Raw genomic sequence first — 22229 nt, forward strand, 5'->3', positions numbered from 1 at the left:
GGTAACAAGACCTGTTTCCAGCTCCGCATTGTCACGCGCACATCCTCCTTAATCCCTGTAATTAATGTTTCAATTCTATGTGGTTGTTGAGAGCACTGTAATATTTGCATTGTGGCATTTGTGTTGCGTGGGGTGAAACATCTCTTCCGGTTCAGTTGACAAACAGATTTGACATCAGACATTCAAATTTGCTGAAATACAATCACGTGTGGCGCTGTTGTGATGGTAACACTGGGAGCGTTCATGCAAAGTTCTTAAAATATCATGCAACATTAAAATTTGGTGAAGCTTGTGCTTAGTTACCCCGGAGTTGCAGTAGCTCTCCGCGGCCTGTGGGTGTCGCTCGTGCTCCATCCATTGTCCCAGACAAAAGGAACAAATGGTCCTGTGACTTCATGGGGAACCACCGAGCAGCAGGTTTCTCACCTTCTTGGTCATCAAGCCAGTGTCCCAAAAAAAGAAGTCTTTGTTGGTGAGACTCTTCAGGCTGGCTGGGGGTGAAAGTTAATTAACTTAGCGTCTGAGTGAGAAACCAGGTGTCCGTGTCTCAGCTTTGATGAGCTCCTTCGGACTGGCTGGTAATTAATTTAGCGTCCGTGTGAGAAGCTAAGTCTCCCGTGCTTCTCCTTTGATAAGTGGACCAGGCTTTCCTAAGATGTCTTGTGTATGCAGAGAGGCTCAACCGGGCAGCCAAGGCCGGTATGCGGAACAGCACGAGATTGGGGATTGCTGGGTGCAATCTGGTTAATGGCGTGTCCGTTACACTGTGAATACTTTATTTAGTGTTATGATTTATGGGGGGAAAATATATAGTATGTTGCAACTGGAGCAAGATTGTATGACTTGACTTGCGACTTGCTTAAACCAAGTAATGACTGGACTCAACTTGCTTGGAAATTAGTGGCGACCCAACTTGATTTGCTTGATTTGTTTTTTTCACCTACAGTACTTGACTCAAAATATAGGCACTTGCAGATACAATGGTAGTACACTGGCCATAATATGCGAATATAACGTGACGTAGTCATCATCATCTTTATTTGCCAAGTATGTCCAAAAAACACAAGGAATTTGTCTCAGGTAGTTGGAGCCGCTCTATTACGACAACAGAGAGTCAATTGACAGAGAACACATTTGAGACATAAAGACATTGACAAAAACAGTCACTGAGCAATAAAGGGTTGCTAGTTATCTGGTAATGCCGGTACAAATGTATTTATTCATTTATTTATTTATTTTTGACAATTGTGCAAAAAGATCAGAATCAGAATCATCTTTATTTGCCAAGTATGTCCAAAACACACAAGGAATTTGTCTCCGGTAGTTGGAGCCGCTCTAGTACAACAGACAGTCAATTTACAGAACACTTTGGAGACAGAGACATTGACAAAAAACAATTGTGCAAAAAGATGCAGAGTCCTCTAGCACTTAGAGCAGTTCGAATGACTAATATTGCAATAGACCGGTGCAATGACCATTGTGCAAGGGGCGCTGAGACTTCAAGGAGTGTATGCGGTTTAAAGTGACGAGTAGTGCGATAATCTGAGACAATGTTGGTTGTGCAAAGGTTACAGATACTCCTCAATCAGTGTGCAAATGGAGCAGATGCTACTCTGGCATGAGTGGCCAGTATATGCAAATAGTGCAGCATGGCGAGACAACTACAGTGAGTGCACGAGTAATACATAATTGGCCCCACAGAAATGTGACAACGAACTCAAGTCAAAAAAATTGCCAGCTTGTTGTAATGGAATTATAGGTTAGGTGTTTAAGAAGTTGATCGCAAGAGGGAAGAAGCTGTTGGAATCTCTACTAGTTCTAGTTTGCATTGATCGGTAGCGCCTACCTGAGGGAAGGAGCTGGAAGAGCTGGTGACCGGGGTGCGGAGGGTCCGAGAGGATTTTGCACGCCCTTGTCTTAGTTCTGGCAGCGTGCAAGTCCTCAATGGTGGGTAGGGGGGGTACCGACAATCCTTTCAGCAGTTTTGATTGTCCGTTGCAGTCGGAGTTTGTCCTTTTTTGTAGCAGCACCAAACCAGACTGTGATGGAAGAACACAGGACTGATTCGACTACCGCTGTGTAGAACTGTCTCAGCATCTCCGGTGGCAGGCCGTGCTTTCTCAGAAGCCGCAGGAAGTACATCCTCTGCTGTCCTCTCTTGCGGAGTTTCACCTGAATTTCCCTCTGTGGCGCCACTTCCGTCTCCATGCGCCGAAAACCGCGGACGCCACTCCGGTGAGTAACTCGGGGAAAAAACTGAGCGGATTTGCGAAAGTTGGTGACAGAAAGTCCAGAGTAGCCTCCTTGATGGTTAGCAGGTCTCCCCTTGTGTAATTGAGTCGTGTACTCTGGCATAAGTGGCCAGTATTAGTCAACAACAGATATGCAAATAGTGCAGCATAGCGAGACTACTACAGTGAGTGCACGAGTAATGTATAATTGGCCCGACAGAAATGTGACAACAAACTCAAGACAAAAAAATAAATAAAAAATTGGCAGCATGTTGCAATGGAATTGTAGGTTCGCTGTTTAAGAAGTTGATTGCAAGAGGGAAGAAGCTGTTGGAATGTCTGCTAGTTCTAGTTTGCGTTGATCAATAGCACCTAACTGAAGGAAGGAGCTGGAAGAGCAAGTGATGTGGATGGTCCGAGAGGATTTTTCACGCTCTTATCTTAGTTCTGGCAGCTTGCAAGTCCTCAAGGGTGGGTAGAGGGGTACCGCCAATCTTTTCAGCAGTTTTGATTGTCCGTTGCAGTTGGAGTTTGTCCTTTTTTGTAGCAGCACGAAACCAGACTGTGATGGAAGAACACAGGACTGATTCGATGACAGCCGTGGCAGTCCGTGCTTTCGCAGAAGCCGCAGGAAGTTCATCCTCTGCTGGGCATTTTTGAGGATGGAGTTGATGTTCATCGCCCACTTCAGGTCCTGAGAGATTGTAATTCCCAGGAACTTGAAGGTCTCAACGGTTGACACAAGGCAGCTGGACAGCGTGAGGGGCAGCTGTGGCGAAAGATGCCTCCTGAAGTCCACGATCATGTCTACAGTCTTGAGCGTGTTCAGCTCCAGGTTGTGTCGGCCGCACCACATCTCCAGCCGCTCCACTTCCTGTCGATATGCAGACTCGTCACCGTCCTTGATGAGGCCGATGACAGTGATGTCACCTGCAAACTTCAGGAGTTTGACAGCCGGGTGCGTTGAGGTGCAGTCGTTCCTGTAGAGAGAGAAAGAAGAGCAGCAGAGAGAGGACACAACCTTGGGTCGCCCCAGTGCTGATGGTGCGTGTGGATGAGTGGTCTCCCCCAGCCTCACCTGCTGTGTCCTGCCTGTCAGAAAGCTGTAAATCCACTGGCAGATGGCAGGCGAGATGCTGAGCTGGAGAAGCTTGGAGGAAAGGAGTTCAGAGATGATGGTGTTGAACGCTGAGTTGAAGTCCACGAACAGTATCCTCGCGTAGGTTCCTGCTCTGGCGAGGTGTTCTAGGATGAAGTGCAGTCCCATGTTGACTGCATCATCCACAGACCTGTTCGCTCGGTAGGCAAATTGCAGGGGGTCCAGCAGGAGACCTGTGACGCTCTTGAGGTGGTCCAACACGAGACGTTAAAAGGACTTCACAGATGTCAGGGTGACAGGCCAATAGTCATTTAGACCCGAAATTGTAGGTTTCTTGGGGACTGGAATGATGGTGGAACGTTTGAAAATTCGCACAGTTCCAGAGATCTATTGACGATCTGTGTGAAGAATGGAGCGAGCTGGTCCGCACAGACTTTGAGGCAGAATTGGGGGGGCGGGGCACAAGGTCTGGGCCTGCCGCTTTGTTAATCTTTTGTTGTTTGAAGATGCGTCTCACATCCTGTTCGTGGATGGTTAGCACAGAAGTCAGATGTGTGATTGTGGTCGGTGGTGTGGCTGGGTGGGTGTGGGGTGTGAAACTGTCCTTTTCAAATCTGCAGTAGAAGGTATTCAAGTCGTTGGCTAGTGTGCTTTTGTTCTCAGCTTGGGGCGATCGTTGCTTGTAATTGGTCAGCGATTGGAATGCATGCCAGGCTTGTTAGTGGTAAACTGTTTTTCCAACTTTGCTGCATAGTTCCTCTTTGCAATGTTAATTTCTTTAGTCAGCTGGTTTCTAGCTCGATTATACAGGGCCCTCTCCCCGCTTTGATATGCATCCTCCTTAGCTTGGCGAAGTTGCTTAAGTTTGGCAGTGGACCACGGCTTGTTATTGAATGTGTGAAATGACTTTGTTGGTACACACACCTCTTCACAGAAACTGATATAAAATGTGACAGTGTCCGTATATTCATCCAGGCTGCCAGCTGAATTTTCAAAGACACTCCAGTCAGTGCACTCTAGACAGCTTTGAAGTTCTATTTTAGCCTCATTGGTCCACTTTTTCACTGTTTTCACTGGAGGCTTCGCGCATTTAAGTTTTTGCCTGTATGTCGGTATTAAGTGAATTAAGCAGTGATCAGACGAGCCCACTGCTGGACGAGGTTTGGCACGCTATGCGTTATTTAGCGTAGTATAGCAGTAGTCTAAAATGTTATTTTCCCTGGTAGGACAGTCAATGTGTTGCCTGTATTTCGTAAAAAAGTCCCCGAGAATAATGAGGGGTGAGTCCGGGTGGTTTTTTTTTTCAATTTTGTTTACTTGTTCGGCGAGCATTAGCAGTGCGGCATTCGTGTTAGCTTGAGGCAGAATGTAGACACAGGCGAGAATGAATGATGCGAACTCACGAGGCAAGTAGAAAACAGCGACTCTAGATGCGGGCTGCAGTCTGTGCTGAGCTCCGTGACGTCCGTACATAATTTTTTGTTGCTATAGTAGCATATCCCGCCGCCTTTTGTTTTCCCCGATGATTCCATGTCACGGTCTGCCCTGTGAAGATGGAAGCATGACGGCGCCATCGGGGACAGCCTCACAAAGCCAAGTCTCCGTAAAGCACATGGCGGCGGAACGTGCGAAGTCTTGACTGGTCTTTATCAGAAGATGAAGCTCGTCCATTTTGTTGGGTAGAGAGCATAGCTTCGCGAGGTGGATCGATGGCTGGATCTGTATCCTCTCTTGCGGAGCTTCACCTGGATGCCGGCTCGCTTCCCTTTGTGGCGCCTCCTCCGCCTCCATGCACCAAAGACTGCGGTCGCTGCTCCGGTGAGTAACTCAGGGGAAAAAACTGAGGGGATTTGCGAAAGTTGGTGAAATAAAGTCCAGAATAGCCTCCTTGATGGTTAGCAAGTCTCCCCTTGTGTAAGTGAGTCGTGTAATGTCTCCAAAGATGAATGAAAAACACAAAAACAATACGAGAGAGCGCGTAACCCAGGCGCCATCTTGGTTCATTTTGTATTCAGGGTGCCTGTTAAGCACTGTGAGATTTCTCAGCTTGACAATTAACTCTTTCCTGCCATTAACAAGCAAGTATTGTAATGCCCTTGGTCGAAGTCGAAGAAGAGGTGGAAAGCGGGTTCTTTGGCAGAAAGAGAAGAGGAAAGCACAGAGCCTGGAACTGAATGTGGGGACTGTTGGGACTATGACAGGAAAATCTCGGGAGTTGGTTGACATGATGATAAGGAAAAAGGTTGATATTTTGTGTGTCCAGGAGACCAGGTGGAAAGGCAGTAAGATTAGAAGTTTAGGGGCAGGATTTAAATTATTTTACCATGGTGTAGATGGGAAGAGAAATGGAGTCGGGGTTATTTTAAAAGAAGAGTTGGCTAAGAATGTCTTGGAGGTGAAAAGAGTATCAGATCGAATGATGAGGCTGAAACTTGAATTTGAGGGTGTTATGTATAATGTGATTAGTGGGTGGTTGTGGAAGAGTGAGTTAGAGTTAAGCACATTGTTTGCATATAATTTTCACTTTTTATTTACTTGCTCTACTTTTGTTTTGTAAATGACAGAACAATATACAGTTGTGCTCATATTTGTACATCTGTTGTTGACCAATACTGGCCACTCATGCCAGAGTAGCATCTGCCCCATTTGCACACTGATTGAGGAGTATCTGCAACATTTGCACAATCGACATTGTCCCAGATTATCGCACGACTAGTCACTTTAAACTGCATACATTCCTTGAAGTCTCGGCGCCCTTTGCACAATGGTCATTGCACCGGACTATTGCTATATTAGTCATTCGAACTGCTCTAAGTGGTAGAGGACTCTCCATCTTTTTGCACAATTGTCAAAAAAAAAATAATAATAATTGGTACCGGCATTACCAGATAACTAGCAACCCTTTATTGCTCAGTGACTGTTTTTGTCAATGTCTTTATGTTGTCGTACTATAGCGGCTCCAACTACCGGAGACAAATTCCTTGTGTGTTTTTTGGACATACTTGGCAAATAAAGTTGATTCTGATATGTTTGATTACCCGGGCAGAATTTGTCATGAGTCATTCTTTCAAGAAAACATGACGGATCAGGCAAAACATGTACATTTTATTTTTAAAGGGATTCGAATTAAACTGTAAGGCATTTCAAAAAAGCAGTCATGAAACAAAACACAGCAATAAAGAAAATAATGAGATGGTCCTTCTTCAATATTTCAAATTCTGCCAGGGTATGTAAACCTATGAGCACAACTGTACATATTAGCAGCTATACATACAGTAGCCCATCCCAGCTGTCATCGGGCAGGAGGCGGGGTACACCCTGATCTGGTTGCCAGCCAATCGCAGGGCACATACAAACAAACAACCATTCGCACTCACAGTCGCACCTACGGGCAATTTAGAATCTCCAATTAATGCATGTTTTTGGGATGTGGGAGGAAACCGGAGTGCCCGGAGAAAACCCACGCAGGCACGGGGAGAACATGCAAACTCCACACAGGCGGGGCCGGGGATTGAACCCGGGTCCTCAGAACTGTGAGGCTGAGGCTCTAACCAGTCGTCCACCGTGCCGCCATATACAGACCCTTTCCAAAAAATTTTAATATAATTGAAAAGTTTATTTCCATAATTCCTTTCAAAAAGTTAAACTTTCAGAGATTATAGATAATTTAAACGATTTCAAGTATTTATTTGATTTTTACATAATTTGGGCTTCCAGCTCATAAAACCCACAAAATCATTCATTCATTAATCTTCCATTCCGCTTATCCTCACTAGGGTCATGGGCGTGCTGGAGCCTATCCCAGCTATCTCCGGGCGAGAGGCGGGGTACACCCTGAACTGGTCACCAGCCAATCGCAGGGCACATATAAACAAACAACCATTCACACTCACATTCATACCTACGGGCAATCTAGGATCTTCAATTAACCTACCCTGCATGTTTTTTGGATGTGGGAGGAAACCAGAGTACTCGGAGAAAACCCACGCAGGCACGGGGAGAACATGCAAACTCCACACAGGCGGGGCCGGGATTTGAACCCCGGTCCTCAGAACTGTGAGCCATATGTGCTAACCAGTCGACCATAAATGGCCATAAATGTTTTAAACTGAGTGTCACACACTAATCATCTTCTAAACTCAAAGCACCTGCACAGGTTTCCCAAGCTGTCATTAAATTGCTTCAGTGATTCAATTGTCTCAGTTGGGTTCACTATGGTGAAGACTGCAGATTTGACAACTTGGCAGAAGTTCATCATCATTGATACCCTCCATAGGTAGGGTGAGCCACAAACGTTCATAGCTAAGGAGGCTGCCTGTTCACAGAGTGCTGTGCCCAAGCTTATCAATGGGAAGTCTAGTGGAAGGATAAAATGTGGCAGGAGAAGATGCACCAGCAAAAGAGATGACCGTGGGCTTCAGCGCATTATCAAACAGAGAAGATTCAAGAATCTAGCAGAGATCCAGAAAGACTGGAATGAGGCAGGAGTCACAGCTTAAAAAAAACACCACATTCAGTCGCATCCGGGAGATGGGCTACAACTGTCGGGTTGCTCGGGTCAAGCCACTTCTGAGCCTGAGCCAATGAAGGAAGCGTCTCAACTGGGCCAAGGAGAAGGACTGGACTATTGGCCAGTGGTCCAAGGTCCTCTTTTCCGATGAAAGAAAAGTGTGCCTTTAATTCGGGATTCAAGGTCCAAGGGTTTGGAGGAAGACAGGTGAAGAACAGAACCCAAGCTGCTTGAGGTCCAGTGTGAAATATCCACAGTCAGTCATGATTAGGTGTGCATTGTCCAATGCAGGTGTTGGTAAGCTCTGCTTTCTTAAATCCAAGGTCACTGCAACAGTCTATCAGAATGTTTTAGAGGACTTCATGATTCCTTTTGCTGAGGATCTGTATGGAGATGCAGATTTCATCTTCCAGCAGGACCTGGCCCATGCCCATACCGCCAGAAGCACCAAAACCTGGTTTGATGCCCATGCCATCTCAGTGCTTGACTGGCCAGCCAACTTGCCGGATCTAAACCCCATTCAGAATCTAGGGATTCCCAACCAAGTACTGAAGATTAACATATCGTTTTGAAAGTACAATATTTTGATTGATTTAATGTGACCCTATTTTTTTTTCCTACAAAAACTGTGATGTAAATGGTGATTTCTTCACAGTATTCTAATTTTTTCAAATCCTGATTTCGTGGGTTTTATGAGCTGGAAACTCAAATTATGTAAAAATAAACAAATAAATACTTTAAATTGTTTAAATTGTGGGCCCTGAATCAATAATCTATGAAAGTTTAACTTTAATTGGAATTATGGAAATACTTTTCCATGATATTAAAATTTTTTGGAAAGGGTCTGTATTTACATTTGTTTGATGATCTTATCATTTACAGTGGGTATGGAAAGTATTCAGACCCCCTGATATATATACATATATATATATATATAAAAATATGTAGTAGAGCAGTGATCCTCAACTGGTGGGTCACGGACCCATTTTGGGTCAGTTGCAGACAGCTAGTGAAAAAATTACGTTACAGTATAGATGTGTACGGTGGGAACATAGTAGGAAAGTGACACGGAATGTTACTTCCTTACCCATAGCCGCTAGTTTACCCTGTAAACATACGGTGGGTACGGAAAGTATTCAGACTCCCTTAACAGTTTCACTCTTCTGTTGCAGATATTTGCTAAAATCATTTATTTTTTTCCTCATTAATGTACACACAGCACCCCATATTGACAGGAAAAAAAACAGAATTGTTGAAAACTGTCACATAGCCAGTATTCAGACCCTTTGCTCAGTATTTAGGAGAAGCACCCCTTTGAGCTAATAGCCATGAGTCTTTTTGGGAATGATGCAACAAGTTTTTCACACCTGGATTTGGGGATCCTCTGCCATTCCTCCTTGCAGATTCTCTCCAGTTCTGTCAGGTTGGATGGTGAACGTTGGTGGACAGCCATTATCAGGTCTTTCCAGAGATGCTCAATTGGGTTTAAGTCAGGGCTCTGGCTGGTTCATTCAAGAACAGTCACGTAGTTGTTCTTAAGCCACGCCTTTGTTATTTTAACTGTGTGCTTAGGGTCATTGTCTTGTTGAAAGGGGAACCTTCGGCCCAGTCTGAGGGTCCTGAGCACTCTGGAGAAGGTTTTCGTCCAGGATATCCCTGTACTTGGCCGCATTAATCTTTTCTTCGATTGCAACCAGTCTCCCTGTTCCTGCAGCTGAAAAACGCACCCGCTGCCACCACCATGCTTCACTGTTGGGACTGTATTGGACAGGTGATAAGCAGTGCCTGGTTTTCTCCACACATGCCACTTAGAATTAAGGCCAACAATTTCTAACTTGGTCTCATCAGACCAGAGAATCTTATTTCTCACCATCTTGGAGTCCTTCAGGTGTTTTTTAGCAAACTGCAAATTGTGCTCTTAGGAACCTTAAGTGTAGCAGAATGTTGGTATTTTTAACCTTGGCCAGATCTGTGCCTTGCCACAATCGTTGTCACATTTCTGTGGGGCCAATTATGTATTACTCGTGCACTCACTGTAGTTGTCTCGCCATGCAGCACTATTTGCATATACTGGCCACTCATGCCAGATTAGCATCTGCTCCATTTGCACACTGATTGAGGAGTATCTGTAACATTTGCACAACCAACATTGTCCCAGATTATCGCACTACTCGTCACTTTAAACCGCATACAATCCTTGAAGTCTCAGCGCCCTTTGCACAATGGTCATTGCACCGGACTATTGCAATATTAGTCATTCGAACTGCTCTAAGTGCTAGAGGACTCTGCATCTTTTTGCACAATTGTCAATTTGTCAATGTCTTTATGTCTCCAAAGTGTTCTGTAAATTGACTGTCTGTTGTACTAGAGCGGCTCCAACTTCCGGAGACAAATTCCTTGTGTGTTTTGGACATACTTGGCAAATAAAGATGACTCTGATTCTGTCTGTGAGCTCTTCAGGCAGTTCCTTTGACCTCATGATTCTCATTTGCTCTGACATGCACTGTTAACTGTAAGGTCCTATATAGACAGGTGTGTGGCTTTCCTAATCAAGTCCAATCAGTATAATCAAACACAGCTGGACTCCAATGAAGGTGTAGAACCATCTCAAGGATGATCAGAAGAAATGGACACCATCGAGTTAAATATGAGTGTCACAGCAAAAGGCTCTGATTACTTGTGGCTGTGTGATATTTCAGTTTTTCTTTTTAATCTGCAAAAATGTCAACAATTCAGTTTTTTCTGTCAATATACCGTGCTGTGTGTACATTAATGAGGGAAACAAAATGAACTTAAATGATTTTAGCAAATGGCTTCAATATAGCATTCAGTGCAAATTTTTAGGGGGTCTGAATACTTTCCGTACCCACTGTAAGTAGGGAAACTATGCAAAAATTTGAGGAGGCAGCCAATAATTTTTCACGGCACTGTAATGTATGCCGCCAGCTTCTTCTTCGCTGTCTTGGTTGCGTCTTCTGCTTCTCTTGATCTTCTATGGTTCGTGTGGTGTTCTTTTTATTATTACTTGCTTTTGCGGTGTGGTTTTTAAAGATTTGCAAAATACTTTTGTAATGAATTAGCTGTTTAAATTATAGCATGGCTTATTGGGAAACTAGTGTATAGTATAGCGTTGCTTTAAATCCTTGTCATAAACCACATTATTATAAGTATAACACTTATTACGTAATAAGTGTTGACTGGATCTCAGGATGACAGGGTGTCTGCATCCTTAAAAAGCCTTATTTGATCATCCAAAGTTAAGTCCTTAATTATGTGTAATCCCTTCACCTAGTGTTATTAGGCCTTAAAGACTCAAAAGGCGCATTACCAAATAGCTGTATTTTCTTTTGAAAACTTGAAGAGTTTGATAATTTTAGCCTATACTACAGTCATGCTAAAAATTACAACGTATTTCATATACTGTATCGAAAATAAAATAAGATTAAGCCCATATTGCCCACTCCGAGCAGCCATATTTACGGCTGAATGGGTGGTCCTATATTTGATTGAAGTTCCTGTCAAAGGGAAAAATAAAACTCCCGAGCCTTAAATTGTAAATTTCCTTCAACTTGTCTGGATGGAAGTAGTGTTCAAGGGCCAGGCCCACAATGACCTCATCTCTGTCCCATTCAATTAAAGAGTGTAATATTTTTGGAATGCCTTAAGCGGCGAAAAAAATCACACTTGGATCTGATATAATAATTGGAAGTCATGAGATTTACCATCTTATACGTCAAAGGTCAACTTGCCGTGATTCACCATAGCTCATCAACAGACCAAGGTGAAGTTTGTCTTATATTGGATATTTTGCACACTCTTGCTACTAAACAACCCAAGAAAAAGATGCATTTTGACTTCTTGGTTGAAATTCTTTCCTGGCATGTACAGTTAATATAAGAAGTCTACACATCCCTGTTCAAATGCTTGTTGTTGTTTTTTTGGTATATTTTAGAGAGGGAAAGTAAAAATAAACATAATGTGGTTTCACAAGTGTGCACACCCTCTTATAACTGGGGATGTAGCTGTTTAAAATTGACCAATCGCATTCAAACTCATGTTAAATGGTAATCAGCACACACATCACCATTTAAAGTGTCTCTGATTAACCCCAAATCAAGTTCCGAAAAGTTGATTTTTGTTGTCACGTCTTACAGCACAAGCCGTAGTCAGCTTCAGAGGGATTTCATATTTCAATGGTATCAGTCAGGAGAAGGGTAAAAAAGAATTTCCAAGGCATTAACTTAACCATGGAACACAGTGAAGACAGGCATCAAGTGGACAAAATATGGCACAAGAGTGACTTTACCAAGAACTGGATGTCCCTCCAAAATTGATGAAAATGTGAGAAGAAAACTGGTCAGCGAGGCTGCCAGGAGGCCCATAGCAACATTGAAGGAGCTGCATAAATTTCTGGCAAAGTACTGGCTTGTTTGGAAGATGTGCCAACAATCTCTCGTCTTTTTATGTCTGGGCTATGGACTCAGGTGGCAAAAGAGTGCTTCTGATACTTTTTTTAATTTTATTTTTTATTTCCTCACTACTAATTGTTAATCTACATTTGTTGTAGTTCAATATAAATGCAAATGTAATATACTTGTCACATTTTAAATATTACAATGTGTGTATTAAACTTAAAATGAGACAGTGTAGATGCAATTTTATTTTTAGTAATTGGTGTGAGAAAGGAGTCCCTAACTAGTGCTATAATGAAGATCTGGAGGATGCTGCACAAGCGTGCACAGCAGCAGGTTGTCAGGTAGAATTAAGGACAATCCTTTGTGTGTTAAAATATGAATGTGAGAGAGGTTAAGAATAATAACACTTGGACCTTTGTGTGTATAATGTTAGTAAGTTGTGAGTGTATGGGTGCCACTCATAGTTCCATAAAATAGGGTTCACCATCAAATGTATGACTATTTGATTCCTAATTGTAAACTGTTAGATTATGCGAGACAATTCATAATAAATAACTTCATATCTCAGTCAAGGCAGGTGAGTGAATATCTTTGGTAATATCGTGTAATTGTAACAGATTTCAAAAGCAGGACAAAGTGGTCTGAATTACATAAGGGGGTGGGTGACTATGTTTGCTGTCTGCCCCCCAAATGACGAGTTACGTATGACCCTGATTCCAGCCAGTGGCGCCACCATTTAGAATGTCAACCAAAGTGGGATTAGCGACTCGTTCATTGATGAAGAAGGCAGCTAGATGGCTGCAAGAACTAATGTGAGTTGCAGCATACATTGACCATCGACACTTCAAACGTACGTTGCGGTAATAAATATTCATGCTTCAATTTGCCGCCAGGGGGCATCGGGTCTTGTCTCTTCCAAGTGTCTCCAAGAGTGTACGCATGCATTTTGGAGTCACCTCCAAACCTCTGCTCATGCACACCTTTCTGCTTACGCACATAAAAGACTTGACAGTAACTCCATATTCTTATTTATCCTGCTAACATGGCTAGCTAACATTAGCTTAAACACTTATCCGTGACTTATTTATTCAGCTAATGTCTACATTTACATATAACATACATTTACATATATACATATAACTGTATATACATACGGTGGCCGACTGGTTAGAGCGTCAGCCTCACAGTTCTGAGGACCCGGGTTCAATCCCCGGCCCCGCCTGTGTGGAGTTTGCATGTTCTCCCCGTGCCTGCGTGGGTTTTCTCAGGGCACTCCGGTTTCCTCCCACATCCCAAAAACATGCGTTCATTGGAGACTCTAAAATTGCCGGTAGGTGTGACTGTGAGTGCGAATGGTTGTTTGTTTGTATGTGCCCTGCGATTGGCTGGCAACCAGTTCAGGGTGTACCCCGCCTCCTGCCCGATGACAGCTGGGATAGGCTCTAGCACGCCCGCAACCCTAGTGAGGAGAAGTGGCTCAGAAAATGGATGGATGTATATACATATACATTTTACTAGCATAATAACGCGACATCACCATGACTAGTCCATATTATTTGAAAACTACAATCTCACCGCGGGAGCAGAGAGGTGGCATGCCAGTCTAACGCAGCAGCGTTCACACTGCAGAATGAGCGCGCTCACTTTAACATTTATCAGGAAGGGCTTTTGAGTTTTGACACAGGCAATTTTGATTCGCCAGTGTGGCGAACGTAGGCAATATGCGCTTCGCCACATCCTGTTATAATTAGCCATTGGCGAAGTTGCGAACAGGCAGAGCGAACCCTGGTTAAGGGACCAAAAGTTACTTTATTCATTATATATTTTTTATTATTTGGCCAATTAATAGGTTATCATAATGTTTTCTGCCAAATATCGGAATCGGCATCGGCCTAAAAAAAATCCATATTCATCTGTCCCTCGTTATCGCACAGTTGTTGCCTGCACATTATTGGACATAGAGTGGGGCAAAATAGTATTTAATCAGCCACCATTTGTACAAGTTTTCCCACTTAAAAAGATGAGAGAGGCCTGTAATTTTCATCATGGGTATACCTCAGCTATGAGAGACAAAATAAGGGGGAAAAAATCTAGAAAATCATAGTAAGATTTCATCTTCAAAGGGCACATCGCCTCCCGTGCTCGCCACTGCCAGCATTTATTCACGCTTCGCAGCATGAGTCGACAAAAACCCGGCATGTTATGTAAAAACAGTGCTAGTAGTAACTGGCTACATAACGTTATGTTGCTTGCTTGCGAGTCGTGTTAAAAGTATGTGACCATACCTCAAGCTCTCCTTTAACAGAGAGCCCAAAACCTCCTCTCCCGAGCACCCGATGATGAGACCATACATCTTTACTCTATTTGTTCTGTTTTTCAACATAATACTTTAATGCGATTCATTATTGTTGTTTTTGCCATGGTAACAGTTGTAGCAGAAGGTCCGAAACTTTCGTTCAATGAGCTGCTCTTTATGTCAGTGAGGCTGCCTGTATTACAGTATATTAACTGATGCCTTAACACAGGAATGACAGACTTTGTAAGTCAGGTTACTCAGTCCTTTATTTTTGCAGCTTTAATAACAGCGCAAATTTGCAAATCATCAATGCAGTGCGCATCTGTGCTTTGTCCCTCCCTTGTCATTTCTGTAGAATGGGAGCAAAGATTATCACACACCTGGCTTTGTTTACAAATTTTAGTTCGCTTGCAAAATGTACAATGTGACTGTGAACCCCACCAAGCGAAAAAAAATACTTTCATTGTGTGAATACACCCCAAGAATCGCGGTGATCGAAATAGCCGAAGCTAGCGAGGGTAACCACTATTCTCATCCACTACCATCTTATTTTCATACTCTCGGGCATACGGAGATATATGAAGACTGTGGCGCCATGTTGGCCGTACATTTCACTGCTCCACACAGCATTATAGTCCGATGACTGCAGCAAACGGGCGAGTTGAAAGTCCTCTGTAAATTAGCCAATGGAAGAATGAGATTCCGAAAACACGTGATTAGCAATAGGTCAGCTTTAAACTTGGACGCAGATTAGTAGAGTCAACTCATCAGTTCAACCTGATGGTAAAACCGATGGAATTAGCTAGTTGTACCTCATGTAGGTAGCTGGTGTTTTACCAGCAGCTGCAGTCTGGAAGTCAGTGGGTTGGTTGGCTCCCGCAGGCCTCAGTGTGTTACTTAATGGAATACGTAAAACGATGAATAATAACTTTATAATGGCGATGTGATTCACTCCTGTCCTTGATCCATCATCCAACAGACAGCTTCCGCATATCCATTCCTTGGCTCGTCTCCCTCCCTTGGTTGCCCTGCGGATTAATGAGTGGACAGCATTACCTCAAAGGTCACTGAGTTTTTCTGGTAGCCAGGGATCTTCATCTACCAGTGGACCTCATCTCCTACTGCACGTTTTCTTCATGTGTGCTCGTGCTCTTGTATGTCTCTCTGTGTGTGTGTGTGTGTTCCAATTCAATGTTTGCTCCATGATAGGCGCCAGTTTGCATAGAGAGCTTTTCATCCTGTGATTGATGGCCATGTCTAAATACCAAAAGTCAAGTGGCTCTTTGCCGGCGCTATATGGAGCCTTGGGGAAAACATCCTCCTTTAACCTCTGTGTTTGCCATGTCTGCGCATAATGTCATCCATGTGCTTGTCTTTCCAATTTTTGTCACAAATCCTGTCTTGGCTTCCAGAAAGCTTCAGCAGCTGCTCAAATTCGCCATTTTTACCACAGATCAGTGACGTTGAAACATTCATTCTGAGCTGGAAACTCACTACGGTGGATGTAACATAAGCAGTGAAGGCAATTGGGGGTAGGGCACGAGGATGAGATGGGAAGAGTTGACTATGATGGATAGACCGGAAAAGGATGTGGAAGGAAGATAGAGATTAAAGTGGTCTACACACCCTGTGTGATGCTTCTTAGTAGCAAATCAGCAGTGACCATAACTAATCCAGCAGGTCTGTAGCAGTTCAAGGGTTACACACATATTCTCTGCTCACCACTACCAGCAAGTTAGGTCAAGGATAGAAGGGAGGGAAAGTAGTGGAGCGAACATGATTGATATTCATAGTGTTGAACATAAGAGTCCAAGTCCCCTTGCAAATAAAATGTCTACTAGTGTTGGAGAGTGGTTTTTTTTGGTGTCAAATAGAAGCGATTGGAACATACTTTGGAACAAATTCATGTTTTCATCCTCTGTGGTTTATTGCTTTGCTCTTGTTTACACACCTACTGCTTATTTTACTTATTTCAGCCTTATTAGTTTCCCCATTGTTTTCCAATAAAACCTTACCATCATCAGAGGGTTGAGCGAGGGATATAAAAAAAGAAATGTTCATGAACTGAGCTTCATTACAAGTGCTATTTCATTTATTGAAAACACACAGAGAGATAAGTTGACAGATGGAATATGTCAGGGAATCAGATGAGAATATGACATGGAATCAGAACTACATTCATTCATTTATTCGTTCGTCTTCCGTTCCGCTTATCCTCACTATCTACATTTTAGGTGAAATGTTACCAGCCTAGAAAGCTTAACTAATCAGTCACCTTTCACTTTGGCACAACTTTACACGGGACACATAGGCCGCACTGCTTGAAATGCTAATAAATGCATGAATAGTAACGTTAAGTCAATAATCTACTACAAAATGCATGCTGCTGACATAATCATGGAACATGATTATTCAGTGTCTTGGTTAAAAAAAAAAAAAAAGTGACAAAAGTCTCTGTTATTGTTTCATGAACTGTCTAATCGGAAAGATCATTTTCCTCTGTCGGTGTGTTTGGTTTCCAAAACTGTCATGTTGTTGTTTTGCAGGTGATCCACAAACATTTTTACATGAAGCGAACCGAGATCATGTCTCAGTGCGAGGAATGGATCTCTGACATTCAGCAGTACAGCAGCGACAAGAGGGTCGGGCGCACCATGTCCCATCATGCCGCAGCGCTAAAGGTAGGGGAAAAGAATTTAGAACCATCAGTACCATTCACACAGGCCTATGAAACACATTGGCGGTTGACATAACTTTGTCACATGGGGAAAGGTTAAATTGTGATCGTAACGGTTCTATTGTGTCCATCTTAATTTTTATCCGGACTTGCACCAAAAATGAATTCAGAAGCTACGCCTCCACAAGGTTTTGTTTTCGTAATGATGTTAGCAAACGACCTAAAACCTAACAACCATGAATCCAAACAAAGATTTCCTTTTTTTGTTTTTTGTTTTTTTGCATGCAGTTGAAATATAAATATTTCTATATGCTAAATGCCAGAATGAGAGGATTTTTTTTTTTTTTTTTGGGGGGGGGGGGGGGGGGGGCGGTTCATGACTGTCTGAAGTTTACATACAATAAGATTACTATGCCTACGATTTGGAGAAAACCCAGGTGATGATGATGTCACGTCTTTGGAAGCTTCTGATAGGTTTATTGACAAAAAAATTTATTTAGTGACACAACAGTGGATGTATTTGAAGGCAAACCTGAAATACGATGCTTCTTTTTGTAACATCATGGCAAAGTTAAAAAAAAATAATCAACCAAGATATAAGGAAGAAAATTGTGGACTTGCACAAGTCTGGTTCATCCTTGGTGCTATTTAAAGATACCTGAAAGTGCCATGTTCATCTGTAATTATACGCTAGTATAAACACCATGGGAATGTGTAGCCATCACACTAATCAGGAATGAGACAGGTTCTGTGTCCCAGAGATGAATGTTCTTTGTTCTGAAATGTGCATATCAACGCAAACTAGAACTAGCAGACATTCCAACAGCTTCTTCCCTCTTGCAATCAACTTCTTAAACACCTAACCTACAATTCCATTACAACATGCTGGCAATTTTTTGACTTGAGTTCGTTGTCACGTTTCTGTGGGGCCAATTATGTATTACTCGTGCACTCACTGTAGTTATCTCGCCACGCTGCACTATTTGCATATCTGTTGTTGACCAATACTGGCCACTAATGCCAGAGTAGCATCTGCTCAATTTGCACACTGATTGAGGAGTATCTGCAACATTTGCACAATCAACATTGTCCCAGATGATCGAACTACTCGTCACTGTAAACCACATACACTCCTTGAAGTCTTGGCGCCTTTTGCACAATGGTCATTGCACTGGACGATTGCAATATTAGTCATTCGAACTGCTCTAAGATCGAGAGGACTTGCATCTTTTTGCGCATTTTTTTGTCAATGTCTTTGTCTCAAAAGTGTTCTCTGTCAATTGACGTACGAGAGCGGCTCCAACTACCGGGGACAAATTCCTTGTGTGGAATGAACTTTTTGACAAATTTCAATCAGGTTTCCGAACTCATCACAGTACAGAATCTGCTTTTATCAAAGTGCTAAATAATATGACGTTGAACACTGACTCAGGAAAGGTGTCAATTCTGGTCTTATCATAATATACTGCTGAACAGGTTGGGAACAGTCCTTAAATGGTTCTGGTCATACCTGGAGGAATGGAGTTATTTTGTAACCATTGGAAGTGTTCAATCTCATCGAATCGCAATGACCTATGGGTTCCCTCAAGGGTCAGTTCTTGGACACCTCCCGTTCAGCCTGTATATGCTACCCATGGGTCAAATTCTTCAGAACTTTAATTTTGACCATCATAGCTATGCAGATGACACACAGTTATATCTTGCAGTGTCTCCAGATGACTACAGTTCAATTGAGGTGTTGTGTCACTGTCTAAAACAGATAACTGGATCAGCCAAAATTTTCTTCAATTAAACCACAACAAAACTGAGAATTGTTTTTGGCAATAAGGAAAAGAGGATTGCTGTTAGTAAATACCTAGAGTAACTCTCTTTAAAACCAAAGACCAAGTCCAAAACCTTGGTGTTCTGATAGAATCCGACCTGACTTTCAACAGTCATATAAAAAAAAATCGTAATCATAAAAATACAAATTTTAAAAAGTTTAAAAAAAAATAGTCATATCAAATCAATTACTAAAACTGCCTTCTACCTTCTGAAGAACATATCCAGAGTGAAGGCTTGCATGTGTCATGCAGACCAGGAGAAGCTCATCCATGCTTTTATCTCAAGTAGACTTGACAATTGTAATGGTCTTCTGACTGGAGTCCCCAAAAAAGCATTAAACAGTTGCAGCTCATTCAGAATGCTGCAGCTCGGGTTCTGGCCAGAACAAAGAGGTCATAGCATATTACTCTAATTCTAAATTCTTTACATTGGCTTCCAGTCTATAAATCACTAAATGGTTTAGGTCGTGAATACAAGATAAATGCTAATGGAATATAAACCCAGTAGGGCTCTGAGATCGACAGACTCAGGTCAAATAGTGGAGCACAGCGTCCAAAGCAAACATGGTGAAGCAGCATTTAGCTATTATGCTGCACACAAATGGAATAAGTTGCCAACAGAAGTGACGTCAGCCCCAAGTGTGAATGTTTTTGAGTCCAGGTTAAAAACTTCTTTTTTTTTTTTTTTTTTTTTTCCCTCATGCTTTTTAGAGCATTTCCACTTTTAAATGGTATTTCTTGCACTGTATGCTGTTTTAATTGTACTTTTTTTCTCTTTGTTTTAAATGTTTATAAGCTGTTTTTTTTCTTTGTTTTTAAAAGCTTTTAATCATGTTTAGCACATTGAGGTACCTTGTGTATGAAATGCGCTATGTAAATAAATTTGCTTTGCAATCTTTGTTGGCCGGCCACTCCTGGAAAGGTTCACTAGTGTTCCATGTGTTCTACATGAGTGTAATGCTCTCCCTATGGTTGGCTGTAATCCTAACGCTTTAGAAATGGCTTAACGCTTTCCAAACTGATACAGGTCAATCACTTTCTTTCTTGACTGTTGTGGAATTTCTTTGGATCGTGTCATTTTGTTGCAGCTTTTTTTTTAGATTGTTTGTCCGACTTGATTTTGTCAGGTCAGATTCTGTTTCAGTGATTTCTTGATGAACAGGTCTGAAGATAATGGGTGTGATCAATGTAAATTAACCAAAAATTACGCCGGGCTGGGTAGCTTTGAATATTTCTTTCTTGAAATGAAATGACCATTTTAAAACACCATTTTAAGTTCACTTGGGTTATGTCTATTTACATTGGTTTGATCATCTTAAAGTGGGGAAACTGCAAAAATACAGGAATTTGAGAAGGGACCAATACTTTTTCACGGCACTGTATTTAAACTGCTGGTTTCAACTGTAGATTTCAGCGTATCCAAGGAGCATTCCATTCCCCACATTCAACATTGTGAGACACCAGGCTCATTGTGTTTGTGCATGTGTGTTTTTTGATGCAGCGACATACAGCTCAGCTCAGAGAGGAACTACTGAAGTTGCACTGCCCTGACGGTCTCGAAGCGGATGGCGATGAGTTCTCGGCGAAGAGCTCTGCCCTCATCCTTGGAGAGCTGCCCAGCCAGGATTCGGAGAAGCCCGGCGGCAGTCAGGATGAGCCCGGCGGCGAGGGCCAGCTATGAGTCTTTGCCTTCCCCAGCACCTCCTAGCAGATCATTACTCTGAAAAAAGACTTGAGGCTTTGGAGCACAAGCCACCAGTTTGTCCATATTTGTATGTAAAGATCTTAATAGTATAATAGTGGAACGCGTGGGGACGTGAGGAAACACAATGCCATGAGATGAACTCTGAACTATGCTATCCATGCCCATCATGAAAAGAGTCAACAAAGACTTTTATTTACCTTTAAAACGTGTGCAAACATTTAGTTTTTTTTTCCCCCAGTTGTGAAATAACCACTGATTGGTATGTTATTAAACTTGTTTATAAATACATAATGGCAGAGGAAAATTATATAAGGGAAACTACCTTTAGCAATGAATGTTTACTAAATTTTAATTATTTTTTTCATCTTTTGGACTGTTCGAGTGACAACAGATGTTATCATGGATATAGTGGTCATTCTTTAAGGACAATATTTAAAATAATTGCAACAAAGAAGAGGAAAGAAATAAGGAAAACACTACAGAGAGAGAAAAAAAGACAAAAGCCCCTTCTTTGGTCACGTGTCACTTCATATGATATCTCTGGGATCATATCCACTTCAATAAAAGCTGACATCCTTAAATGTTAAGTTCTCCCTCTTCCAAACGCTGGATAAACATTATGGATCATGAGACTGCGTGTCATTTGAAGGCTTGTGCATGTTGTATGTGTGTCTTCTGTGCGTGTGCAACAATCCCCGTGAGATACAAAGCTGTGATGTGCCTTTGAGTGACACCATACCACCAAATACTCCAGTATACAGTGTACCTTTACTGAGTTTCTTTTGCTGTTTCTACACAGATGATTATGGATTTTGCGCCGTCTGACATATCTAAAACTGCTTGGATCTTTTTTTTATGTTGGAACTCCAGTGAACAAAAAGATGCACTTTCTATTTTAATCACTCCCTAGAACAGCCGCTTAATCCTTTTGCTAGGACATTAAATGATGCTTGAAAGTATGCATTGATTGTGCCAATGCTTTTTTTGTTGTCCATTTTCCACATCCAGTTCTTTGGCGCATTACTCAAGATGAAGAATTTCTGCTTTGTGGTACACGAGAGAGGAGAAAGACACAATTCAACACAATATCACTATTTAAATCTGTTTTGTCAACTTCTCGTATGACTAAGGTTAAGCAGCAGGACTTTACTATGCTAACACAGTGCGATTAATATAATTTAACCACTTATTACACACACTGTAGTTAGCGGAGTAGTCTGTGTGCTACGTAACACCCCCACACACACAAAATAAAGGACAAATATTTGAGACTTATTGTGCTGGTATGTGTGCAAATGTTTAGCCACTTAAAATAATTCAGAATTTAATTATTCTGCTGCATTTTAATAACTGGCAACCTTGTAGCGATAGTGACCCAGTTCACACTTTGTCCTCACTAGTACACTGAAAAAAAATACTTAATTTTCAGTTGCACATGATTGTAACGTGGAAAAATGATTTTTTTTCCCCCTA

At 42.1% G+C, this 22229-nt stretch overlaps 1 protein-coding gene across 7 annotated transcripts in view; it reads left to right on the forward strand.

The window, feature by feature from the left end:
- The window catches only part of birc6 (baculoviral IAP repeat containing 6), a 195138-nt gene extending 173423 nt beyond the window's left edge, over window positions 1-21715 (forward strand). For 6 of the 7 annotated variants that reach the window (XM_061789579.1, XM_061789581.1, XM_061789582.1 and 3 more), the window contains 2 exons: window positions 17098-17232; window positions 20553-21715. In XM_061789579.1, coding sequence (XP_061645563.1) covers window positions 17098-17232; window positions 20553-20732 — 315 coding nt within the window. In that variant the 3' untranslated portion in view covers window positions 20733-21715. Of the gene's footprint in view, window positions 1-15530; window positions 15615-17097; window positions 17233-20552 lie in introns of those variants that run through there. The other variant, XM_061789583.1, reaches the window with a different exon arrangement.
- The last annotated feature ends 514 nt before the right edge of the window (window positions 21716-22229 follow it).

This window comes from Phyllopteryx taeniolatus, chromosome 11, assembly GCF_024500385.1.
Source record: "Phyllopteryx taeniolatus isolate TA_2022b chromosome 11, UOR_Ptae_1.2, whole genome shotgun sequence".
Lineage (NCBI taxonomy): Eukaryota > Metazoa > Chordata > Actinopteri > Syngnathiformes > Syngnathidae > Phyllopteryx > Phyllopteryx taeniolatus.